The 25,589-nt window shown below is 40.2% G+C and overlaps 1 protein-coding gene across 6 annotated transcripts in view; it reads left to right on the forward strand.

Moving 5' to 3' along the window:
* LOC125290072 (glucose-6-phosphate exchanger SLC37A4-like) overlaps positions 1–25,589 on the forward strand; it is a 71,729-nt gene that overhangs the window by 12,149 nt on the left and 33,991 nt on the right. For all 6 annotated transcript variants that reach the window (XM_048237090.1, XM_048237091.1, XM_048237095.1 and 3 more), the window contains one exon: positions 7,028–7,186. In XM_048237090.1, coding sequence (XP_048093047.1) covers positions 7,028–7,186 — 159 coding nt within the window. The remainder of the gene's footprint in view (positions 1–7,027; positions 7,187–25,589) is intronic.

Genomic DNA, 25,589 nt, shown 5'->3' on the forward strand with positions numbered 1-25,589 from the left:
GTTTTTCAAGTCATGTTTTGACATCAGCCCTCTAAGTTTGGCAATATTTTTGAGGTGGTAAAAGGCTGATTTAGTTATCGCTTTCATGAAAAGCTGACTAGGTGCTGATCAACTAGTCCCTCAGCTCTTAAAGGACCAGTATGTAGGAAATAATGGAAAATAAATTGTAACCATTCCAAAAATTCACCATATGTCATCAGAGAGTAAGGAAACAGATGAATTGAAGTAACGGCTTATTTGACAACATTACTATAACCCGTAAACCCCCGTAAAACCAGTGAAAAAAATTAGTTACGGGGCGGAATGCAGAATTTTCATTTATGTTTTGAACGATTAATTCTAGAATAGCGCAATGGGCTGGCGCGTCCACCCATTTGGGTTGCCAAATTAGCAAAGGCCAACTGTCAACAGCTGTCAGTTGTAGTCATGAACGAGTAACCTACGAGAGGCAGGCAAATTTCCAAAATTAAGGGCCAATCTCAATTCTCTATTTTACCCCTTCCCCTTCCCCTTAGTTTTGCGTGTGCACGTGAGACGAAGGGCTATCTCAATTCTCATTTCGATTGAGGGGTAGGGATAAGGGCAAGGGGTAGATACCCCATTAAAACCAAGCAAGATCGGGAGCTTACTTGAAACCGAGGGGTAAGAGAAATACCCAACATACACCGCTCACACCGGAAAAATAAGCACACCGAGAGATTCATTGACATGAAATGTTGGCATTAATAAGGATTATAAAATTAAAATGGTAATTGTTTTATGTTGCATTTAATCTTGTGACCATATATTGAAGGCCCTGTTCTTCATGAGGAAGTTTTCAAAAATCGCTGTTTTGTGAATGTTAACAGCACATCATTATTTGCACGAATGTCTCGCATTTTACATATTTCCATGTCTGATATAGCCTACCCCGCGAATTGGCAGCATAACATGTCAGAAATGTAAGTCCAACAACAGCTAAATTCGCTGAACTTTTTTACCGCTCGTCTGATATGAATGCTGCATAGGCTTACTGCTGCCGACTCCTCGCATAGGCTATTACAGGTAGCGGTTGCTTCTGGTGTCAAGTAACGACCATTTGGATATTATAGGCCTTTATCACGGCAGCCCACGGGCAGCTGAAGCAGGGCTGTTCAATTTCCTGTTGGCAGGCAAACCACAGGTGTTCCTAAAAACATTAACGAGGCCTCTGGTTGAAGTAACTGTGGCCGAATCTGACACTTAATTAGAAACACCTGTGCTCACACAGGAACAGGGCTGTTCACTTCCTACTTCGGCTGCCGTGATAAAGGCCTATTGTAAAATATCGAAGGAGTTGTGGGATGTTTACATAGCAAACTGCATGTTTATTTTGTCCCCCTGTTTCATTCACCCGGACCAGGAGGTAGGCTGCGAACGAACACAGGCACGTTCTGCTGTTGTTGAAATAATTCTTGAACGGTTTTATTCCGAGCTGAAAATGCAATGATAAGATATTTGACAGAAGACAGGTTGCTGGTGTCAAAATATTAGTGTGGTACGATCTCTGTAAATTATGTTAATTCAAGTGTTTCAATCATCCCGCTCTCCCTTATGGTTGGCTAGTGCAGCGGTCCCCAACCACCGGGCTGACATTCCTAACCGGGCCGTAGCCTACGACATGAGTTTTAAAAAAAATGCATGCAAACTAAATTAAATTTAATTCGCAATAATGTCACGTTTTTACATGACATAGGCCTATATGCAGTTGTTTGATTGCACGCATGTTTGCATTTTGCAAGGTCTATTTTCTTCGTCTGTCTGTCCCGCCTTCAACACTTTTTACATATTGCCTTTAGCTCGCGCAGCCTCAGGTCAGCTCACTTCACCTTCTTAGTGAGCGGTAGTGTCACACGAAGTTAGCTAAACTGCTAGAATGAGCAACAAAAACAAGCATCTTTAGCAGGTCACTGGCCAGAGTGTTTGAGTTCGCGAGAGCGCTGCAGAGATTTCTTACAGAAAAAAGTCACCGTTAGCTGCACATTTTAGTGATGAGGACTGGGTGTCAAAACTCGCTTACCTGTGTGACATATTCGGGTTGCTTAATGACCTCAACCTGTCACTCCAGGGGAGAATGACGATTGTCTTTAAACTGGCAGATAAAGTCGCTGAATTTAAAGCCAAGCTTGATTTGTAAAGACGAAGTGGACGGGGTGTATTTGATAAGTTCCAAACAGTAGTGGGGGTTTTGGGAGAGACTGAGGCAGGGCCTTTCTCTCACAGCTGTCTTGCCGATCACCTTGTTGCGTTTTCAAATGAGTTTGAGCGTTACTTCCCATCCTCCAAAGATCCACGGCAAACCAATGAGTGGGTCCGCAACCCATTTGTCAATATTGAATAGTCCTAACTTGTCAGCGCAGGAGGAAGAGCAGTTGATCGAAATTGCAAATGACGGTGGTCTTAAGAGTATGTATAAGGAAACCTCTCTGGCGGGTTTTGGATCAAAACCAAAGCAGAATATCCCGAGATAGCCGTAAAAGCGCTGAAAACGTTGCTACCATTTCCCACCACGTTATCTATGCGAGGCGGGTTTTCGGCAATGACTGCAACTAAGACCAAATTAGCTAATCGACTGGACATTTCAAACACACTGAGGGTGTCACTGTCTTCCATCACCCCCAGATGGAACCTTCTTGTTGCAGGGGAAACAAGCACAGGGCTCCCACTGATTATATTAAGTAATGCACGTTTAGTTCCCATGTTTTGTTCCCATATTTTTGTTAAGCATGTTCACACTTATAGATGTAGCTTCAAGTTGTTCAATATTCATAGTTCATATTGTTAAAATTTTCACTTCTTCAAGTTCACGTTTTTCACATGTTTAAGAGATCGTTACCTTCACTGTTCATACATAACTGGAGCTAGTTCTTTTCAAGTAATGCGCATGCACAACACATATGGAACATGGAACCCCCGACCCCAAGCCGGTCCATGAAAAAAAAATAGGAAACAAACAGGTCCATGGTACATAAAAGGTTGGGGACCCCTGGGCTAGTGGTATCTCATTTCCAAGGGAAATATTTTCACCCCTATGTCTTGTTTAAAATGTCAAAAAAAAAAACTGCGTAATTTGTCATTTTCGTTCTATAAGTTCCACTTTTCATGTCATGAATGTAACATGCCTATGATGAGGCTTTGCAGTTGTCCAATATGGTCAATCTATTGTCTCAATTGTGTTTCATGTGACGTGCAGAAGCTACATGCATTGTTTTGCTCCAGTTGAAAATGTTTCTGCGTAATTTGTCAGCTGTGATCAAATGCGTTCAATAAATTCCTCTTTTATGTCATAAATATAGCATGCCTATGATTAATGCTTGTATGGTGTATCTAATCTAGGCCTCTCTCATGTTCAGTCAAATTCCCTTTGCCCACCCGTTTTTTCTGTTCCCACCCATTTGAACATTTCTGGCTACGCTACTATTAGAAAGAAAACTGATAAGTCATACAAGTGTACTATTCCTACAAAACAACTAGATACTACTAACAGTGTAGAGCAAGAATAACCATGTGGTGACAGTTTCAGTGAGTAAAGATTCATTTTCGAATCTAAGAGGACACATCGCGGAAACATGAGAATGAGCAAAGAAAAACGTGAGCAATTTGAATATGCTTCATATCAAGTAGAAGGCTAAAGTAAAACTTGGATGCTAAGCGTGTATTCTTTAGGCAACTAATCCCACTGATCCCTTGAATTTTATGCTTATGTGTATTAACGTTGCCAAGCGTTTGTTGTTGCACATCTGTGTTGCACTATCTTTTAAAATAAATGTTCTGAGTGAAATATATTGCCGTTGCTCTTAGTTCTTTGGGATTTAAGTTTTCTGTTGAAGGTGACAATTCGGCTTGTAGATTATTTCTCCCTCTTTTAACCCATTTACTCCTAAAAACGCCTATAGAATCCTATGGCATTCTAGACTAAATAACCTTATTTCCTGAGGGTTTTCTGAAAAAATACTAAGAATTGTCAACGTCTACCAAAACCTTAATAGCTAAGCCTCTGTACACCTAGAAACATGAAATAAAAAGCATGCTGCGCTACGCATCAACAAGCGGGAGATTCAATGTTGCGCTATGCAGCAACCGGCGGGAGATAGAATGTTGGGTCGTGCAGCATCCAGCGGGAATGGGTTAAATTGGAGGGAGCATGGAGTGATTTCACTGCAGTGGGATGATTTTCAAGTAGAGCAGGGAGCAAAATTGAGCGGAGCGACCTGACACGAATTTGAGCGAATGGGTTAAATTGGAGGGAGCATGGAGTGATTTCACTGCAGTGGGATGATTTTCAAGTGGAGCAGGGAGCAAAATTGAGCGGAGCGACCTGACACGAATTTGAGCGAAGGAGCGGCCGAGTAAACAGCCACCCACGCCTAGCAGTGTTGACTTGCGCATCTTTTTAAGATGGTAAGCGTAAACGAAGGAAAGCCCTCTAATTGGACGGGCAAGACTGACAAATCACAGTCCCGCCAGCGTATGCTTTCTAAATTATGTAGCTAACTCCATTCCCATCAAGGAACTTAGGCTACTATGGCCAATATCTTTGAAATTTAACGGGCTTGGTTTTATTAGGAAGACATGAATTCTGGGTGGGTTTGGGCATGCCTCAGACTCGTGGTGTGAGCGGTATCAGAGCGGAACAGAGCGGCCGCTCCGGCCTCTAAATTAAAAAGCGCTCCACTCTCAAATTCCATCCATATTACACAAAACTATAAAATAATCTAAACTTCATTCACTCTCGGTATATAGAGCAGGACAGACTTGCGGAACAGGCTGCAGGGCAACAGTCTGACAGCCTGCATGAAGATAGGCATTAATGGTCCAATAATAAAACAGTGCAATTACAATGGGCCCTTGAAATGTTCTTTTTAAAGCCAATGAGGATGGCTTGTAGTGACTGTGCTTGTAGTGATTTGCACATTTTGTTGTTTTGCACTTTCTTGCACAAATTACACAAATATGTTGAAATATTTATTATAATAAATAATTGTTAAATGTAGTCTGTAGTGCATCGCACAAACATGACGCCAGCACCCACACCCCCACCCCCACCGGTTGGACTGACACCATATCCCCCCCCCACCCCGGTCGGACGGCAACCGATACCAGACCCCCCCGGCCGGACGACCTACCACCAAAGTGCGTCAAAAAACACACCCTTTCTTATCTGTTACATTGCTCCGGAACTGTTCATCGCAGCGAGATAAAACCTTTATTTCATGACAGAGCAGAAGTGGGGCTTTCCAAAGAGACTACACACGTGTCTGTACGAGCAAGTATGAAAATGAAAAAAATCATGAAATTAAATCAAATTGCATCATATTTACAGTCTATACTTCTCTGCGTTCACCTGCGCACCCATTCTTGTTTGAATTACTCGCGAACCCGTGATCGCATAGACATGGCAAGCATATCAGATGAAAAAGGGGACACAGGGCTATCCATTGGTATCATGTATATCGATCCTTCTGGCTTATAAAAACAGACGAAGTGACTGCAAAATAATAACGTCATGTACATGTTCATAATCCGGTTTTGAGATCCTAGCAAATTCCTGCATGGCATCCAATTCAAGGCTCACATTGCATCCCAATTTGTTCAACAAAGAAACACCTTTTTTGCCTTTACTTTGTTCATGGCAATGCAGTAAAAAGTTGAGAATCATTATGAGTGCATAGACCATAGGCACGCAGGCTAACACGCAACCTCGGGTCAGGTCAGATCAGTTCGTGTCACAGATATGGAGCGCAGAAAGGTCATTTTTCGTCACTAAATAAAAAATGGCATTGTGTGTGTGCCACTTACAATGACCAGAATAAATCCTTATGAATAAAGGTAGTGAAAATGCCCTAAAAACAGCTTAGGGTTCTAAGGGTTAATGCATTCCTGTCTGCCAACTCCATTCTAAGCCCTTACCAATCAGGTTTCAGAGCTAGACACAGTACTATCACTGCAGCAACTCTTGTGGTAAATGGCATAGCCTCCTCTACTGATAATAGGCAATACTGTGCAGCCTTAGTTATCAATTTATCCAAAGCCTTTGACACTGTCAACCACAGCATACTTAACTACTTAACATGAATTAAACATTTTGTTAACCTGACTGTTAAACTGTTGCCCTTTAAGCATTTTAGAATATCCCCATAATGAGTAACAAATTAATCAGTATGCAATGTGTGAATATGGCCCCACAGGGTTAAACCATCATCTAGTCTAGTGCAGTGGTTCTCAACCTTTTTTCAGTGATGTACCCCCTGTGAAATATTTTTTCAGCCAAGTACCCCCAAACCAGCGCAAAGCATTTTTAGTTGAGAAAAAAAAAGACCTAAAACAGAGCACTGTGCCATCAGTGTCTAATTTATTAAACTTTGGAACTGATAAACACATACAAAATTCAGACAAACTATTTTGAACATTTAAAATTTTAATATTTTTTTTTAAAAAATGACTAAAATTATTGCACATTTTTTTGTAAATGATTCGACGTAAATCCAAATATTATTAAAGTATATCCATATTATTCAAGATACAGCCGGAATTTTGCCGGCTCTGGTTTGGCCTTCTTTGCCTCCGTGTTATCGCAAGAATTACCGCTACGCTTCAACCATGACTCCGTTGTTTGAGTTTTGACAGTGATTGACAGGTGATGGCAGGTGGCATGTGACAGGTTGGGTCGAACCATCCTGGTATGGGGGGGACTCTGGGTTTTTAGGATAATTAAATTGAATAGCCTACTGAAATTCATTTTATGAACTTATATTTTCCTGAAATATTTATTAAATAATTGTTTTTAAAGTATTTTTGCATGGGTTCTACTTTTTAAATATATGTATATTTTAAAATGTATATTCACATACCCCCAGGGGTACGCGTACCCCCATTTGAGAACAACTGGTCTAGCGCATCTATCTAGTTAGAAAGTTAACCAATCATCCAATGATATTTGTACTCCATTTAGTTGGAAATATTTTTTCCAGTACTTTGTTTTCTTACTGATGATCTTTCTTCTCTTCAGGTACTCCTATTGACGAGAGCACCCTCAAACAATTTCTTATGTCACCTTATCTGTGGGTTTTATCCTTGGGCTACTTGGTTGTATTTGGTGCGAAGATAGCATGCACTGACTGGGGACAGCTCTTCCTCATCCAAGAAAAAGGACAGTCAGTACTGATGGGTAAGCCTCAAGTGCCAAGTATTTAATTCAGGGTTTCTCAATCCCTCCTCTTTACCAGTATATCTTCCTGTTATTTTCAATGTTAATTATTAGTCCTGTAGGAAATTTGTTCTCTACATTTTACCCATCTGGGGTAGTGTACACACATTCATACATATACACACACACACAATCACTCACTAACTCACTTACTCGGAGCAGTGAGTTTACAAGGAGCACCAGTAGGCCACGGATGCCCCAATGTCACCTTGACAGGGTAATTATCATGCTCTTGGTTGACTATTACTCCTGTGTATTAAGCTAAGAGCGACAGACGCACTAATTTAATTGATGGTCAACGTAGCCATGTGAAGTCATGTGAAAAGAGGGTGCAGAGTTGGTGTTAATTCACACCAACTACCAACCAAAAACCAACGTATTCAACATATTCAAAATAGGTGTAAAACATAACGATAAATAATAAATGCATCTGACACCGACGACAATGTTTCAAAATCCAATGTGAATGACACATTCAGAATTAGGCTTGGAACTAGGCATGGAAAGTGCAATTCAGTCTAGCAGGAAATGAATGTATATTTAGTTTAGCATTATGTTTATGCATTACCACCGTATGGTCTACGTCTGTGAGTGTTTAGTGAGTCTCAGAATATTAATAAACTGTCGTTCTGTGCACCTGAACATTCCATGTCTCCCTTGCTAGTAGGGCTGACAGTGATGGTATAGGAATGATGCATGTAATATAGCCCTTTCAACTACTTAACTTTTCCTAAAGGAATAAATGTGATAAGCCAGTTTTGGTCTCAGTCCCTTCACTGTCTGACTAGTTATATATTACTAATATATTAATTAAGCTTAACCAACTTTATTATAAGGGGCTCCACACTGATAGCTATATACTACTAATATATTAATTAAGCTTAACCAACTTTATTATAAGGGGCTCCACACTGATAGGTTCCGCCGCCGACAACAGTGGCAGCATGTCAGCAATGTAGCTCCGTGTTTTTTTCTTGAATTTCCTTTAATTTTTTTTCTTGAATTTCCCCTTGGGGATCAATAAAGTATCTATCTATCTATCTATTGTAAGGGTCCTATGGAGAGTGGTTCATATTGGGATAGGCAGAAGCACAGTTTAATAACAATTAGTTAAATAATAATATGTCATTAACTTTTCTATTAACATATAGTTTGCAAATAAACATTTAACATTTAAATGATGTAAGAAATAACTGTTAATTAGTGCCAAAAAGACATTTAGTTAACTATTAACACATATTAATACAATATTAGTTAATAGATTTGCTAAAACATTAACATACAGATTTTATGCAAACAACTTGTGGCGATCAAACCTGACCCCCTATAATAAAATAATGTAATGAAAACATGGCGGCTACATACAGGAGATGGTCAGTGACCATAAATACCAGCCCAGGTAGCGGTGTCTCCGCCTCTCTCGCTTCCCTCTGCCGGTGTCTCGTCTGCTGTGTGTTTGGTTCGCTGGTGTTTCCCCGCTGAACGTGACGACAGGTAGAGTGTTTTGCCTTGTGAGAGCGGCCTGGTTTGGTCCTTGTCTCGGACGCTCCGTGAGTATTGCCTAGCCTCAAAGAACTGTCTTTCCATTGTTCGGCAGGTTGATAACTCCACCGAGTTGTTCAGAGTTTTGTGCGTGTTTGGTCTAGTCCAAACCGAGCTCCGTGATCGCTTTGCAATAACAAACTGTTTTATCATTGTTCAGCAAGCGATCACGGCAGGAAAGTTGTTGTTCCTGGCCTGTGGGCCTGTCTTGCCCCATTCGTTCCGTGATCTCCTTGCGCTGTCATTGTTTGCAGGAGTCACGCAACGTGGGTAAGCTGGTAGTTTTGTGCGAGTTGTTTGGTCCTTTGGTGTGCACTCCATTCGCTCCATGATCTCCTTGCATTAGAACTGTTTTCCCATTGTTTGCAGACACACGACAGTAGCGAGGTTGTAGCAGCTGGCCCACTTCTCTGTGTTGTCCCGTGCTCTTTAAAAGTGTTCTTGTTGTTTAGTCGTGAACGGCGCGACTTTAAGTTGAGTATAGATTACATAGGCTATTGGGGAGGGTTTCCTTAGGGGTTTTCCTGGGGATTATTATTTTGTCTTTTGGGGATATTTTTATTTCTACATTTTCCTTTCCTCCGGCGCCGGCCTGCCTTTATTGTAATCTAATCTAAACTGAAAGCAATCACGTTTGTGCTCTAGTTTTGGAGAGCTTTTCTTTTTGTTACCATGATTTTGCTATTTATTGTTATTTTGTAGTTATTGGTTTATCCACACTGGGAGCTTTGAAGCAGTCGGCTATGTTATAGTAGCCAATTAATTATAGCCTAAATAAAATGTCTGTGCTGCATTTGAGTAGCTTATAATAGCAGCCTAAATTGTTTACCCGTTAACTGTTTTGGATTTATTGTGGCCTTAGGTTGAAGAGGTCTTTTGACTGAAGATACTTTTCCCCCCCCTTGTTTTTGGACTTTTTTGCGTCTTGCCTTTTTGCAATTTTTGTCGAGGCTACTGCCTACCGCCTCCTAGTGGCCTGACCTAAAAATTGGCTGAATGGACTGCTACTGCTGTTGTGGTTGTTTGTTTGCTTGTGTGGTGTTCATGTGTGTCCTGAACAATATATTCCATTTTGAACACACCTGTTTGCCTTTCTTGAAGTCTTTTTAGTTAAAGAGTTAAAACCATTTAATGTTTTGTGGTGATTTATAAAGCCCTTTAGTTATTATTTCTTAACCTTAGTTTATCTTCACTCTGTCTGAGTGGTGGTGGATAAATCCACCTGGCGCCCAACCGTTACGCTACCCCACTACCACCACAAACTAATATTTAATTAATGATGAAAAAACTGATAACTTGTGCCAAATAGATATGTTAGTAACAATTAACAAATATTAACAAAGGGTTAGGTAATTACTAGTTTGCTATTTATTATGGCACCTTATTATGGAGTGTTACCGAATACAGACATGTGGAAAAGGTTTGTCATGTTACATGATATTGAATGTACCAGTTAATACTACCTGTTACCATGTAAAACAAAAGAACAATCATGTTGGTTCAAATGGTAGGGCCTAGACTACATTGGCTGTGCTACTGCACAAATGAGATCAGTGAATTGTTTTTGTGACTCATGCATTTTGTTCTGAATATAGAGTATTAGACAGTTTTACATTGTTCTACCTACCCAGGAGATCTACACCGCTACCAAGTTGGAGATGATATAAGACACTAATTGCAGTCTAAGCATCCCTGACAAATCTAAATGAATAGCATGTCGTTAGCATTGTTAGCTTTATTTGCTTCCCAGCATGCATTGCAAGGTTTAGTCAGTTGCCTCATTTTCTTAGTTTGGATTTTGAAACACAATAGTTGAAACAGTTTACTCAATGATGACGTTTCGAACAATAAAATAACTGGATTGATATACTCATTAAACTGTTTTATTAGCCTATTGTGAAATACACATACCATGAAATGTACTAAGCCTAAACCAGTACAAAAATCCAGCTTGTAGACTATTGGTATTATGTGACGTAAAATATCATCCCAGAAGTACACAGACCACGAGAGGTAAGTATAAGTAATCATGCAGAAATAGTAGGATGATGGACGTGAATGTATGATAAGGCCATCCTTAAAAATATTTTCGTTTGCCGTAACCCGACCGACCCTGTCAATTTAGAACCGACCCAAATATTTATTTTTTCCCCCTTTTAGTCCGACCGACTTGCCGGTTGTAAACCATGCGTTAAGACCGATCGATTTTTTTTTTTTTTTTTTTTTTTTTTTTTTTTTTTTTTTGTTTTCTAAACAACCAATACAAATGCAGTAAAATAATATTTATTTTAGTAGGCCTAAGTATTGTGAATATAAATTGCCTAGGCTACATGGAAACGTAGACTCTCAAATAAAACCCTGTGGTGTCATCTCTACACCATTGGTTTACGCATATCACACTATGGCCTATAGACCCCTTCGCAACGGTGCTGAAAACATAAACATGCGGGTGGGCGTGACGTCACTGGAGGCAGAAACAATCATTTGGATCGTGAGGCGGCTATTTGAATAGTAGATAGTGAATGCATATAACTATCTCCTAAATGGTCATGTCCAAGACTTACAATAGGCCTACAATGACGTGGTGAGTTTTGTGTTTGCCGAACCGACATTTTACCGAGCCAGCGCCCGCCCATGTCACAAGGCAAAGATGTATTGCAAACGTGCTAATTACCAACCATTTCGTTTGAAAATTCTAAAACAATGTTTTTTAATACTTCAAAATAACATTTGATAAATGAACCTCACATTTTTCATGTCTAGATTTGAACAAAATCTAGTTTGTTTCTTACCGGGGCTTTTACTGCCTGAAATATCCAATTTTGTTTACCACGCTCGGAGTTAGTGCTGGGCCTTACACAGTAGTAGCCTAGTAGCTAGTAATCAAGGATTTGGTTTAGCTCTTCGAGTCACAGTAAAATTAAATTTTTGGTAGGCTACATAGCTTATTTAGATACACTTATGGTGTGGAAACTGCTTTTTTTTTTAGGAATCCGCAGTCTTGGTTTGTATAGAAATGAATAAGTGACATACATGTAAAGAGGTTGGAAATACAGGACGATTGGTAGGCTAATATGTGAGGTTCCGATACAAGGCTCGGGTTATCGTGAGTCAAACGAACAACTACGTTCTCACTGGAAACTGTAGCCTAGGCCTACTTATTTCAAATTTAACCGATGACTTTTTCGGTTCTGGCACCCGACAGCACAGCAAGATGAGACCATGATAACCTTTAGCCTCCCGAATATGACTGTTCGTTTAGCTTCCCAGCTGAGGTGATGGTTTGTTTTGCCTCCAGTGAACGTAATGACGTAGGCTCAGAAGGTACCTATACGCTTCGTGTCATTCACACAAACATCTCGACAGCGCTTTTACTTGGCATGAGTGGAAGAACTGTGCAGAGATCTTTTCCCATTCCTTCTCCCCGCTAGTCTATCGGTGACCGTGTCGAAGAATTGAAATTGGTTGTGGGTTATTCAGCATTTCTCAATGGGTCCACAACGTGGAGACTGCTGGTCCGCGGAGTCGTGGAGTGAATATAGGCCAGGTGATCAAGAAACCGCGGACCGACGAAAAAAGAAAACAAACGTTTCTGCTATCGATGTCATTAAACATGGAGCCATACAATGAAGTGGTGGTATGAGCGTTCATTCAATGCAGGCGTCTGCACGAGAGACTACTGAAACTAATCAATAACGTTGGTATCAAAGCTCCGCTTCAACCTGTTGGAACGCTTTTTAATTTGACACTTAATAGAACGACGTTGATTTTTGGAACTTCCATAGAATCAGAGCATGTGTAGATGAGCCCTATAACCCCAAAGTCTGCCATGACCGGGCCTCAGGTCAAAGAAGTTTGAGAGAGGCTGTTTTTTATAACCTACAGAATCAGAATGAGGTTTGCAATGGTGCGCCTGAAGGCACGGGTTGAAGACCCAGTCAGTTGCGTCACGATATGCACATTTGTGTGACCAAAATTGTACTTTTTTTTTACTCTGAATCTTGAAAAAAAAAAATATTGACCTACCTACCGACTCATTTTTTATTTTGTTTTGGCTGTTACTGCAAACAAGAATATTTTTAAGGATGGCCTAAATTGAGAACTAATTGCATAGTCTGCAGAAATGATGGGTAATGGGTTTCATTTTTGTATGCAGAGGTGTCAGTCAATCTGTGGTTGACGTGTTTAAAACCTAGTTTAAATGTTCGTACCACAGGTACGACCTTCGCACATATTATGGATATGGTTTTGGTTGTGGGATTCGGGAGACGCTTTTGTCCAAAGCGATATACAAATAAAAACAATACAATAGTTAAAATGAACAGTGAACAGTTTAAAATGTTGGTAAGAATACATTATAGAGAATAGGAATAATAGACAATAATGTCAATTCAATCAATAGCATAATGAAAATAATCAATACTATAATATACAAACCATAAGTCATAAGAATCGCTTAATTAACCAATAACTAATTAAAGGTGCTCTAAGCGATGTTTGGTAACGTCACTTCTGTTGACGTTCAAACAAAACAGAGAACTAGCTCGTCCCTCCCTCCTATGCAATTGAAACTCTCCTGAGCGTGTATCTCTTTGGTGATTGGCTGGAATGGTTTATGTTCCATGGTCCAGGCTGGACCAGGATGTTTTTGTTGCTGTTTTTGGAGTCTGGGCTGTCCACAGAGCGTTTTTTACAGTGTATTCAGGAGACAGGCAGCTAGCGGATGGTGAGGTGATGTTCGCTGTATGTGACAAAAAATGTTTTATCTTAGAAACCACATAACATTGCATATTTCAGTCTGAATGAAAGACCGGCACCCTCAGCTTAAAAGTTGTATCAGCGATGGCGGGGTAATGTCACTTCTATTGATGTTCAAACTAAACAGAGAGCTAGCTCGCTACTCCCTCCCGTGCAATTGAAACTCTCCTGAACGCACATCTCGTCGGTTATTGGTTGGAACACTTTATTTTGCCTTTGAGTGGTTGGCAAGACTTGTTGATGGCAATTATTTTTGTGTGCAGATCTCAGTGCCTACAGAGACGTGTTTTTTTGATGGCCTGATCGTTAGGAAAGATTAGATGAATGTGATTTTTTTTTTTTTTTTTATGTTCACATGCCTTTTTTGGGCCTGCAATCGCTGATACAACCTTTAATCTCTCAAAAACTGAGCTTTTGGTGTTTCCAGCTAAAACAGCTATTCCTCAACAGATTAACATTCAGCTTGACTAATTTTCACTGACCCCAACTAGATCGGCATGTAACTTAGGCCTCATAATTGATGACCTTCAATCAGCCAAGGAGGACACATGCACTTAATGCAGTTAATTAAGTGTTTCTTATGAGTTAATGGCTTGTATATTATATTATATTATAGTATATTAGAGTATATGTCTATTTTCATTCTTTATTTTCATTAGGCTATTGATTGCTTCAACATTATTGTTTATTATTGCTATTCTCCTTAATGTACCAACTGTTCACTGTTCATTTAACTATTGTATTGTTTTATTTGTAAGCAGTGGTGGAGGAAGTACTGAAACTCAGTACTTAAGTAAAAGTACAAATACACAGAGAAATATTTACTTTAGTAAAAGTACCACAATGACAACCCTACTTAAGTAAAAGTAAAAAGTACCTGCTTTTAAATGTACTTTAAGTATTAAAAGTAAAAGTATTTGCATAATTTATTCTCTTAATATCTATATTCTAAAAGGAAAAATCAGTATGGTCTGTGGCATTTTAATCGAGTTAGTTTCTAAGCTAGTTTTAGGTTATACTCGACTAGATAGTTTTAAGTTAATGCAATTGTGCTTACCATCTGTGGCCCATTACATTCTGACCTACAATTCTAGAGACTGTAATTCTGGTTATCTACTAGGGTGATCTGCTGAGTATCATTCAGCAAAACACGAGAGCCTGAAGTTTAACGGGGTAGACCGGGGAAACGTCGGGTGGATCGTAATGCCAATTATGCTGATTAAACAGAAAAGTTGCTGAGAAAGGTGTCTTTATTATTTAAATTCAGTTTCACTTGCGCAGACGCATAGACATTGAATGAGCGCTGACGTTACGCCACAATTGTAGGCTATGCATCTTTATTTAATCACACACAATTAAGGAATATTTCCTAATCTGGAAAATGTTACGTCTTTTCCAGCCACCGGTTCATTAATAGTCTACCATTCATTTGTGCCGCAAATGATCAGACGTGTGACAGAAGCATGGGCATAGCCTGTAACTTCGCTGATCCGCGGATAGCAATCTCATCGGAGAGGAGGCCCTAACGCTGCAGATAACAGACAGAGAAAGGCACAGAACACAGTTGCATGTACAGTGTAGCCATGGGTCTGGTGAATATAGCCTACCGAATGCAGATGGCTACAAGCTCACGCTTTGCCTGGTCTAGACCAGAGCCATAGAAAAAGAGAGTTGCGACACTCTTTGAAGTCGCCGCCACGCGGTCACGTGGTTCACGTACGCTTCAACAGTTCCAAACAGCTCTTTGCGTGTAGTGTTATTTCAATGGGATAGACAGCAGCAAGTGGGTTATTAGGCGGGAAACATTACAACAAAACAAAAACGAGTGTTATTACGTGTTAGCATGCTTACATTATAGTGTCAATTACATATTGCGAGTATAATTGGTCTGCAACATCGATCTAAAATATGTTCTTTGGTAGTTCTAACATTGGTCGTTTGTTTCCTTGCTGGACATAAGCTGTTATTGGATTCCTACATTTGCCTGTATCACGCTACATATACTTTACTTACATTGTCCAAATGTAGGCTATGAATTTTGTATCCCTTTGTGTGTGGACATTAGATCCAGTGTCCTTCTCAGTTCGTTTGGTGAGATGAAGATGAAGGTGCCCAGACCCCCCCCCAATCTACAGCTTTGATCATTGTAAGACTAGCAATAAACGTCTATCAAATATATAAATAGCATTCAGTAGCCTAACAGCTTACATTTTATAAGTGTCATCAATGCATTAAATCTGTTCAGTTCTTTTAGAGAAATAGCATAAAGGTGGCCTTGGTAGTAACATTTTAAGACTAGCCATAAACATGTCAAAAACACATAGGCTAAATAAGAATCAATAACAACTTAAATGTGAAAAGTTTGATCAATACTGCAAGACACCCACTGTTTCAATAACGCAATAAGCAATCAACTTTTTCAATAAAATACTTATAGCCTAACTTATATTTCAGCCGCCTGGTGAGACTACAGCATGAAAAGGATGACTGATACATGTTAGATTTTCAATAGAATTTTTATTAAGTTTTCAATATGTGTTTAAGAACAAGAACAAATGCAAAAAAGACTGGGAGGAAGGTATGGTGACATTGCAACATAAAAAGGAGGTCTGACACTAATTTAGGTTTCCAAAAAATAAAAAGATTTCAGTATCCAAAGTTTAAACAACAATTGTGTGTGAACTACACAAAAGACACAATGTGGAAGTTATGGATAGCTCTCCATATACTCTGTACACCTCTAAGAGGGACATGGTGACATTCTTGAATTTCCCCTTGGGGATCAATAAAGTATCTATCTATCTATCTATCTATCTATCTATCTGGTAAGGAGGATGCAACACATTTGGCTGGAGTCAGGAGTGGTATGGGAGGTGTGGAAGATGCTGGATCAACACAACTCCATTTGTGTAAGGGCCCCATTGTGTGGACCTCAAACATAAAAAATTATCTTATCTGACCATTCCAGTCATATATCGCACACCCTTCTTGTCCTCTGCATCCTTGGTCCTGGATAAGCAGAACAGGCACAGTGGGGAATGGAGGGAGAGAACAGAGCAGGTAACACTCAGTGTATACTTGGGACAACACATTTAAGTTGCTTAGGTTTCTGCTAGAGGCCAGCAAGAGTTTTACATAGGCTACCCATATACACAGCCAACTATTTGCAAGGCTGGTTGGGGGTGCCACAAGCCCACACAACAACTATAACAATAACATGAAGAATGTTGGGAATTACTTTCAGAGTGATCTATGCCCTATTAACCTGACTACACTTTTCAGTTATCCAAAAAAATACATTTGTCCTACTTACAAAGATCACTGACCTAATGAAAGACAATGCCCTCGTGTCACGTCAGTCACTTCGATGGAAACTTCGCTATGTATTTGACGAATTACTTGACCGACAAAGCAATCAAAATTATTACACCAAGAACACCAACACGAAATGTAAAATTACTGAAAACTAAATGAACTAACCTGAAACCGATTATCAGTTGGAGCAAAAACTCCTACTGTAGGCTACTATAAAGACGCCACTGTCCCACGACCACACTCGTGCCACACTGGCCTACCGCTTGTGCCACTGTCCCGTTTGGAACAGTGATAGTGGCACAGGACTGGGCTGGCAAGGGACACAAGAGCCACGCACCAGTAACAAAAACTTATAGTCTAGGTTTTGCTCCTACTGCTTCCCCTGAAATTCATAACTGAAATCCCCTCTTTCACGAGTCGTGGACACTAGCTTCATGTCATGTTCAGGCCACGGTTCAGTTCATAACGCCATAAAACTCGCCATCTAGCAAGCTAATCTATATCAGGTTTAAAGACAATAATCACATTAATTTGCTCGATTTTTCACCAGAAGAGCGTTAATCACAAACCCATTGATAACCAGCACATCTAAATATAGAGTTACCATGCTGAATGAACTGTAATTTTTCGTGTTCCCCTCATAGCATGTCTAACGTTAACACTATTATGTCAATGAGCTGATTAGCTAACGTAAGCTAACACAATCAATCAGGTTTGATAAATAAAGCATTATAAACATAATAAAAACCTGTTGACAACCAACCGATCATCTAAAGTTGCCCTACTACAATAGGCTAACCAAATGTGTTTGTCTGAAATTCATTATTGACGTAGGAACATTACCTTTAAGCTAACCTCTCTCCACATCAAGGTTTGCAGGCTAACTTTTAGCTTCGAAATTTCGGTCAACATTTAAGCTATAAATATCAGTTAAACAAGCAGCACAAAATCCTCAAAGAACAATACCAGTATCTACTAGTGCAGTTGGTATAGGAAATGCATATGCCAATTGAAAAAACGTCGTACCGTTGTCTACTTACCACTGACAATATCAGGCAGAAAGCAATGGAAGTGAATGGGGCTAAAGCCGTGAATGTCAAAGTTAGGAACTTATGAGCTCAGCACAACGCGGAAGTAGCCTAGAAAAAGCGCCGCCATTGTTTCCTATGCCTCTGGTCTAGACTAGAAGCTTATGTTTCTAAGAATGCACGTAGCGCTCCAGAATCTTTGGTAGCAACCCCCCCCCCCGGTAAAACAAACGTGTTTGTCAGAGAGAAAAAAAAAACTGATCATAAAATGTATCGTAAAAAGTAACGATGGTGTTGTAGAAATGTAGCGGAGTAAAAGTACAGATAATTGCTGTAAAATGTAACGAAGTAAAAGTCAAAAGTATGCACTCTAAATTTTACTTAAGTAAAGTACAAATACGTGGAAAATGTACTTAAGTACAGTAACGAAGTATTTGTACTTCGTTACATTCCACCACTGTTTGTAAGTTGCTTTGGACAAAAGCGTCTGCCAAACCACAAGAGAAACTGTAGACATACCAGTAGACATGGTAGAGAATCCAGGAAGCAGGGCTTACACTCAGCATCAATATCAAATTCAAACCACTGGTACCTGATGTCCTGAATTAATATTGACTGGCAACTGATTACCTAGCAATCAGGGAGCAAAATAACAAAATGAACAAAACAACCGCAGCATACCATTCTGCTGCATAAAAAAACAGACTAGCAAATAATTTCTCAGTCATGAGTCATGTCACCTGATTTTCAATTAAATTGGTCAAATTTCAACCTTAGACAATTACATGGGTTAACATCAAGTGCAGTAGTTGAAATAATTTATATTTTTTTCTCTTAGCTACGGTTGCCACTAGTAAAAAAAAACGAATGTTACACAGCATGCAAAGCTTCGCTGTTATTTATGCTAGTAGTTTTCACTGTTAGACGGTTGGTTTCACTGTTAATGAATGATGAATGATGTGAGATTTTGTGAAGTCATAGTGTGCGCACTCAGCGGAATTTTTTCCTAAGCCTAATTGATTGATTTATTGTCCTTTACCTAGTCCTTTACCCTGTGGCCCGTGGCCAGGGGTCGGTTTTAGCAACTTGGAGGACCTGGGCAAAGGACAATTTGGGACGGAATTTTTCCACCTACTATTGTAAATATACTATTAAAATGTGCTAACTTTTTTTTCTAAACCTACCACCAATGTTGGACAGAACACATAATTGGCCAATGCTTCATGCCCAGTAGCAACAAAACTACAGGTCAAAAGCACTAGTGTCAAAGACACAATCCATTGGTGTGAGTTCTGGAGCTATCCAACTTTTATCTAATTCTGTACTGTAGCCTACATCATTATAGTGCATGAAAATGCACTGTTCTGTTATCCGAAGTCTTCTTCTTCAAGCTGATTTTCCCCCATAGATAAAGGGCTAATTAAATTGATTTGCACCTGTATCAATGGCCAGCTGCTCAACTAAGCCCCATCAAAGAGCCAGTTAAACTGAACTATCTATCAACATCCATTAAACAATCTGCCTATCAACTGCCTATTAACTGTTTCAAAATAAATGTCCTCACTACAATAATTCACTATTAAATAATTTATAACTAAAAATAATTTACTACTACTACTAATATTTAACTACTCAACTATTTAACTGTTCAGCCATTTCCACTGTCAGTAGTCATCAACTATGACTCCCGCCATCTGTGTCCTCTGCCCACAACGATTTCTAAATAAAAGTTTGTTTTGCATTTTATGTTAATATATGTTTCATGCACTGGTAATTTCCTCGGAATTACATTTTGTTGTTTAATTTTAATATTTACATATATTTAGGCTATATTTAACATTTATTTTCTATTTTGCCTGTTATAAAATCATGCATTGACAAATTTAAGCACAGCTTAAATACTATTGTTGAAATAAATCATTATGGCTACATTGACAAACTCTTAGCCATGAGCCGTATATCCCTCTTATTTTAATATTTACCGATATATAGGCGATTTAAGGTGATATAAGCAGTGTAACGCGGTTTCTAACCTAAATCCAAAATCAGCCAAAAAACAACTTGAGCAAACCTTACCCATAAAAACATAACAAACGGTGCAGACAAATCACCAATGAGATGCGCGTTTGGGAGTTCCAATTGCACCGGAGGGACGAGCTAGCTATCTGTTTTGTTTGAATGTGCACCTTTAAGCACAGCTTCGTTTTAAGAAACGTAAAGCCCAAAGTTAGACGTGATATAGAAATTTACTAGCCTGGCGAGCCAGACCCACATTAAAATGTAGGGTCTGGGCACTCACCGTTTGCAGTGCTCAGTCCGAGGGGCGGGATAATCAGTTGCCTTTCAAATTCCCCCTGCACGCAATAGGACGCAATAGGATATTTGTTTTCAAGTAGCAGGGAATTCAAGCCAAACCGTTGCAACTCTGCCATCAATCATTATGTTAAGCCCACCAAACGACTCTATACACAATTTCAATGACCTGATTAAGTTTCGATTTCTGGAGCTCACAAGCCAACGGAGAGTTGCTAGACTAGCCCTGGCAGCAAATTGAATTGAATTTGCTGCCACTAGGGGCGCGTCTAGATTTCTAGGCTAGAAATTTACTACAATTTTTAAAAACCGGATTACTCTGGAATGGCCTATTGTACAGGGGAATGCATTACACCTTTGTGTTCGGTAAGGTCTGCTGTTTATTCTGATATACAGTTGTCATGTGTTGAGCGAAGAGTTTGTGAGATATTCCACCTAGGTGAATTGAGATTGTGAATTGAGTGCATATAGCTGTATGCGGAGTAATATGGTCATTTCTTGTTGTAAATTTTCTCGCAAACCGTTTATCACAGGAAATAGCGGCTAGCACTGTTTAAAGGGATACCAGGCAAGCCTGATGCTTTTTCTCTATGAAGCTCCCCCTACCGTCTGTACGTGTCGATACGTGTGCGAGCCCTCGCTCGGTCTGAAGCTCTTTTCCTTTTCTTTGCATCTTCTGTCAAGGGTTTTCGCTGCTTATTCGCCGGCTCTGCCATTATGCACACGTTTGCAACAATCACTAGCGTTTCGTTAGCCTGCCTCTGTGCTGGGGATGCAGGATGTAAACTGATCCTGTTTTTCGCGATGTCTGAGACTTTGTGAGACTGAAGGTCGGCGGGTAGGATACACCGAACTTGCAAGTGGGATATTCTTCCTACAGGCAGTAGGGGCGGGCGAGAGAGCCTTCATTCGCCCCGTAATGAGTCATTTAACCATATACCGACTTACGAAGATGATTAATTAACACGAAAACGTTGCCTGGTGTCCCTTTAAAAGATGAGAAAACACTCCTTCATGTGATATTTGTGTGATGAATAAGCTAGGCTATTTCGCGATTTCCACATAGAAGAATGGGTACCCGCACTTTTTGCCCAACTGCCCCCCCCCCCCCCTCCCCTTGGAGAAAATGAACTGTGCCAGAAGTTACATCATTTCCAGGAACAGATATCACCTGTCTTTCAGGAAGTTGATGATGAAAATACAGGTACGTGTTGTTCTCTTTTAATTACTTTTCTTACAGTTTTGCTCTGTCTGACAGAAGGGGACAAGTTAATTTTGTCAACCACTTTACAATAAAATCATGCATTAAAAAGTAATTTGATTGAACATTTAAATGTAAATGCATTTGAACCTCTCTTTACTTAAAACACGTTTTTGCTGATTTAATCTGTTAGGATGTGTCTTTCAGTAGCTGAGAAACAACGCATATTGAGATGTCGCGGTTGACGTCATAAACCAGTACTGGCAGGAAAGTTCAGAGCGGCGGCAGTCTTTTAAACGGCAAACCAGTAGGAAAGCTATATTGTAAAGACATTAGGCAATTAGGCTAATTGACCGAATGACCGAATCATGGATTTACCTGTTGTCAGTTGAGTTAATTCATTGCAGCTCTACAACCACAGCCTAGGATATTTTAGCCAAGTGGCAAAATTGGCGAGCAGCACAAGTGAAATGCAGAAAAACCAATACAGAACTTGCAGTTACCTTACTGCAGTGCATGACACCACCTGTAAGTCCAGAACCAGCCCCAGAACCAGCAGCAGGGCCCTCAAGGTTAGAGTTTTAGGACAGAGGTTATAGCTTCCATTACGAAAATGTAGCAGAGAGAGAGTGAGAGAGAGTGTGTGTGAACAAGCATGTTTGTGCATGAATGGTCATAGATGTGTGTGAACATACAGTATACTGTAGATGATGATTGGTGGAATTTAATCAATATTTCCTTGTGCTGCAGGCAACGAGATCAGGGTGTTCAAAGAGGGAGAGAAAAAGGCAAGTAGAAGAGAAACTGAGGCAAGGCCTGGAGGAAAAAACAAACAGATAAGTACAAAAAAGGTACTACTGCCTTTAGGATAAAGCAGCATCCCCGTCGTCTAAAGTCAAGCACCACCTGAGTTCCCCAGCTGAGCGATCACAAGCACAGAAAACCCTGAAATTTAATTTGGCACTGTTGAAAGACTTAAAAAGCAAATATAAAAATTCACACAATGAGAGATTCAGATTATCTCCCAACTTGAATGTTGGAGTATGGACAGAGTGCCATTGGCCGCCTTAGGAAAAGGTGAAAGACACAGGCATCCCACAGGCATTCAAATCAGATGTCAGAGCCTTTTATGAGAGAGATGTCAGTTGTATCGAAAAACAAAAGGGGTTTCTTGTTGAATCTGTTAAATCTTCACAAGAAGTTTGAATCTGAAAATCCAAATAGGGCTTTGTCCTTTTGCCAACTTCATCTTTTCTGGACTGTACATCCGACCATTTAGGACAGAGATACTTGGATGTGCAAAATCCATGAGAATCTTGGCTTTGTTGTTGACAGGCTGAGTTTACTTCCAAAAAATAAATTTACTTCCAGATTCAATCCCTGAGAAGCTGGTGGAGGAGGTCACTTGCAGCACAAATAGTAGAGAGAGTATGTATGGAGAGTGTTCCATAATTATGCAACCTGAACAGCTACCCATTTGATACTGCTTATAATGCCTCATTGTTTGTTACATACACAATGGGTAATGGAGGATAAAGAGGTGACCAGAGCATAAGAAAAGGAGGCTGTGTGATTCAAAGTGACAATAAAAAATAAATTGAAAGCTCTTCAGAGGAGCTCATTGAGCTCATTGAGCTTTTAACTTGCACAGGTTCAAGAAGCACATGTTTAATATCAAACAATAGTTCTCATTCTCCAGAGAAGCCTGTCCTTGCATGAATGCATTATACATGTGGACTTTTCTGAAAACTACATGTGCAAGTACAGTGCTGAGATCCAAGCTGGGCATTTCGGTGCCTCGCACCAACAGGGGATAATGCACAGGGGTGTGTTGGATAAAATGCAAGCCCTCTCTGCTTTTGCACCATCTTGCAGTCCAAGCAGAAAGGTCCAGTATTGGACTATATACAGGTCAACCATCAATCTGTCTCTTTGGTCTACTTCCTCAGTGATGACCCTTGTACTGTAATTTATTGCTGCTCTGCACTGAAAGAGAGGCCTTACAAGTGGTACCTGGAATTTTTTCGAAGCGAGTCATGGAAAGGGAGCTCCTAACAGTGTGGGGGGAGTGCTAAAAAGACTGGCAGATCAGCTTGTAAGCCAACGGCGTGATGTCCCTGATCCAGTTACACTCTATAAAGCTCTACTAACAACTGGCACCACAGAGAAGCTCTTTTATGCGGAAGCTGAGAGGATTGAGGATGCATATTCTCGCATGTCAGCAAGCACCCCACCGGTCCCAGGCACAATGCGAATACACCAGATGGTCACTAATGAAGAAGGCCACTTTATCACCAGGGATGTCCGCTGTCTATGTGGCACATCAAAGAAGGACCCAAATGATCCAGGTTGAGAAACCTCAACCTGGAACCTCTAACCTCAACCCTCTTGAAGAATGAACCATCCATCAACCATCCAGGTCAGAGGAGCACCTGGAAGGAGAACTCAAGGGACCCCAGCAGATTGACTGAAACAAGAACAACGTAGGAGAATGGTGTGTCTTCAAATGTGACAGTGAGTCAAATGTTTGACATCAGACTGATTTCTGCACCTCAAAATGTGACAACATGTCACATGGAGAAAAGACCACTGGTCTGAACTTGTTCAGTAGACTTCAGTAGATCTAGTGTGTTTGCAGGCCAGGGGCCTCATTTCTAAAAGTGTTGCGTAGAAACCATCCTTCATTTGATCTTGATTTCTGAAACGATCGTACATGTGATTCAGAGAAAACGAACGTACGCACAAAAAAACGTGCATACACCACTCTTCCAGATGTGGCCATTATAAATCACAAATGAACGTCAACTTGTGCGAAGCTGGATGGTTTTAGGTCTCCGCCTTGTAAACACCCCCTCATCAATATTATTAGCATATGCTTTAATGAAATCAATGGCCTAAAAGCTGTAGCCCAGACTGTATATATAGAACTGGACAGTGTGGTTGCATTCAGCAGTGTTCTATGGAATTTAAGCTGCCGAGGCGACGCTATCTTGGAAAATTTGCAACCAATTTGAAGTGCAGCTGCGCAGCAGAAGTTGAAGCATGCGCAGTGAAGAGGAGTCGCGGTCAGGCACACCCACTCTGCGAGTTAAACACGCCCCTTGTCGCGTGAAACCCGCCCCCTTCTCCTTTCCACAACGCAGGTCGATAATGAGGTTGACTCGGCGCCGAAGGCTAGCTGGCTGGATGAATTTTGCGGCTGTGAGTTAGCTAAACAGTACAAACAACAATCTTCGGTTTGTTCTTGTCTGGTAAGTGTCTGCGGATCAACAACGTTTTTCTGTCTATTGTTGTTCTTAAATATGTCTAAGAGGACTTATTATGTTGATTATAGACTGTGACAATTTAGTATGGTGAATACTAATGAGCTAACAACAGAAATACGGACAGCGAATTACATGCTAACGTTAGCAGCTACATTAACGTTACCGTCAACGGTAGGCTAAGTTAGTCGTTGAAGTGATGATTAGCGCACAGCTCCCGTAACAGTCGATGCATGATTTACTCGGTTTTATTAGTTTTTGCTGTTTTCAAATATCTCAATCTTAAAGGGAAACTTGGCAGGATTTCCCCCTCTGCTGGAGAAATTGTGCATTATGCTATTTAAAACTGTGAAAAAAAGTAACGATAAAGCACATGGATTTGTTTACAAGCTAGCAAAACGGTTAGCATAAGTTCGGCAGACAATGTGGATGTTACAAGGTAAGAAACACGATTTAAAACAAGTTTCTTGTTTCTCACTTCTCTTTCCGGGACGGTAGTCTCAATGTTGCAAGGTTGGTTTTCCACCTGGGGACGCTAGGGGCAGTGGGAAAAGTCACCATTTTCACCGGAACAGGTCATTTAACCATCCAAATGATTTCTAAACAGGGTTATTACGTTGAAATAGTTGCCAAGTTCTCCTTTAATGTATGCCATCTCAACATGGAGTAACCATTGACTGTACATGGGGATTACTAACACTAGACAGTCCGCACAGTTATGATGTGATAAAGCAATGTAAATTAACGTTAACGTAATGTGAAGCATGGACCTTATCAACCTGTCATGTTAATGTGCCAGCGTTGCATTTTTTCTAACGTTAACGATAAAGACACCTCCGTTAGAGCTACTTCTGTGATGGTAGGTCGGTAGCATAGACTGCAAAAAATAGATCGCTAGGTCGGTAGCATAGACTGCAAAAAATAGATCGCTAGGTCGGTAGTTG

Source organism: Alosa alosa, chromosome 2 (assembly GCF_017589495.1).
Source record: "Alosa alosa isolate M-15738 ecotype Scorff River chromosome 2, AALO_Geno_1.1, whole genome shotgun sequence".
NCBI classification, from domain to species: domain Eukaryota; kingdom Metazoa; phylum Chordata; class Actinopteri; order Clupeiformes; family Clupeidae; genus Alosa; species Alosa alosa.